This window comes from Chrysochloris asiatica, unplaced genomic scaffold, assembly GCF_000296735.1.
Source record: "Chrysochloris asiatica unplaced genomic scaffold, ChrAsi1.0 scaffold00151, whole genome shotgun sequence".
Taxonomy (NCBI): domain Eukaryota; kingdom Metazoa; phylum Chordata; class Mammalia; order Afrosoricida; family Chrysochloridae; genus Chrysochloris; species Chrysochloris asiatica.
This window is the reverse complement of record NW_006408669.1, coordinates 7462040-7464188: the sequence shown is the minus strand read 5'-3', so window position 1 is coordinate 7464188 and position 2149 is coordinate 7462040. Positions and strand designations below refer to the sequence as shown.

The window sequence follows — 2149 nt, the reverse complement described above, 5'->3', positions numbered from 1 at the left end:
AAAATGGCTGGCTTAGTAAAAACATTTCCACTTGCAGGACAGTTAACATAAAGTATTGTTAAGTATATATATTTCAAACTTATCCTCTATTTTGTTTCCGAAAAGAATTGTTTCTTTTGAAGATTCTGTTTGTGAATGTTAAGGTTGTATGAAAGGAAGAAAAATCTATTTTTAAAACAGCTACTTTTTATTTTCTCAAGTCTAACATTTTTTGTATGAATGTTTTGCAGATTAAAGGATTTACCTGAGGACAAAGCACACTATTCATCAGAGACTGGACAAGAGTTACTCTTGCTTTTGGCCATTAAAGATGATGTCATGGACACAGTTACTCCTGCTTCCATTCATTGGCTGCCTAGGAGGTAACAATAAACTATTTTCTAAGTTGAGGTTAGAAGTATTCTTGAGTCATATGCTTAAATTATTTGAATAAAGCTCTACCGGGGACAAAGAAAACAAATCTATTTTTACCTCTGAGAAAATTTTAATTCTCTCCTCTAACAATTGGATTCTCATATTCCTTCTAAGTTATTATAAGCTGTTCTATTTCCATAGAAAATACTATGACATCAATATTAGAGACCTACTAAAGTGTTTTTCTTAGTATTATGAATATAATATGTGAGCAAAATAAGAAAATGTGAATTAATGGCTTAAAAAGGTGCTGAAACTTTTAAGTTTTAGTGTACAAGTAAAAACGTAACTTTTGAAGAGTATCAGTATCTTAAAGTATTAAATCTTTAAAAATCATCCTGTATTTCTTTTAACAATGAACTTATTTCTTAAGTACCAAGACAATTTTCTTTTAAAGTTAGGAAAATTCACAATCTATATAACAAAGTGGGAGGAAAAGTTAGTATTTCTGAAATATTCATCATAAAGAAACTATTAGGTTTTAAATTTTATTGTTTTTATTCTTTTTTAAAACATCTTATTGTGATTTAGGTGAAAGTTTACATAGTTAAATTAGTTTTTCGATAAATAATTCACACACAAATAGATTATAAACCAAAGCTACAATTTTAAAATTTAAGTATTTGACAGTTTTTCCCCAGTTATGTCTTAATTTTCTCTCTATTACTTTTTCTTTCTTATTAGTCTAACACTAAAGCGGGGGGGGCGGGGGGGGAATTCGTTCTGTTGTACATAGGTTCTCTATGAGTCAGTACTGACTCGATGGCGCCTAACAACAACAGCAAAGGGACAAAAGAGCAATTATGCACACACTTTTACATTTTCAAATGGTCCTTATGAGCAGGTCAATGCAGATACAAAAACTAAAATTTTATTTTTTTCATAGAGTCTTTTCTTTATTCAAAATGTTTCAAATTTGACTGTGTGAACAAAAGGAGAAAAGTGATGCAGAATTTATTGTAATAATCTTACTGTTCAAATTATCACCTTTGGTAGAAGTAGTCTTGCAACTTCCCACATAATTGAAAAGAGGAATATGTACTCAGAAAGTGAAAGCGTAGCTAAAGAAAATGAGATTCATGTCCCAAAGGGTCAGATTTTAAGTTTGTAATTTCATAGCATATGCAGATTGTGTTTCAGCCTTTTTTCAGATAGATTTTATACATTTATGAAAAAAAAAAACTATAGAAAATGCAATGTATATTTTCTTGAACTATTAAGACATTGTTTAAGAATTTAAAAATTAAAGTGATTCTGTAGCTATGGTAGTATTACTTAAGGAATTCATACATAAAATTATATATTAAAAAGTTTGACTGTTACTAGTTTTCTGAAGTGTCTTGATTACATACTATGTTTTTTGTTTTTTTTTTTAAAAAAACAAAACTTTTTTATTGGTAGTTGAGTAAAGGTTACAGGCAACATCATCAGTTTTGCATTCCACAAATTATATACTTAGTTTCATCTCAGTGATTGCAGTCCCCTCCCTGCAACAACCATTATCTTGCTACCTCCTTGTGATTCTCATTTTCGTTCCACCCACGTTCTCATCCCTTTCTCAACCTTTTTCTTAGGGAAATGTTGCCCTTTTGATTTGCAGTGATTGACCATTCCATGGTGAGCGTACCTTAGTAATGTGGCTGTGTTGTCTACCCTGTGTATTTGTCTATGTTGTTGTTGTTGTTAGATACCATCAAGTTGGTACCGACTCATAGCAACCCTATGCACAGCAGAA

General features: G+C 30.7%; 1 protein-coding gene across 1 annotated transcript in view; it reads left to right on the top strand.

The window, feature by feature from the left end:
• The first annotated feature begins 288 nt into the window (after positions 1-288).
• CNTN3 (contactin 3 (plasmacytoma associated)) overlaps positions 289-2149 on the top strand; it is a 499366-nt gene continuing 497505 nt past the window's right edge. The window contains exon 1 of the mRNA XM_006870787.1: positions 289-362. Within this exon, the coding sequence (XP_006870849.1) occupies positions 311-362 (52 nt within the window). The 5' untranslated portion in view covers positions 289-310. The remainder of the gene's footprint in view (positions 363-2149) is intronic.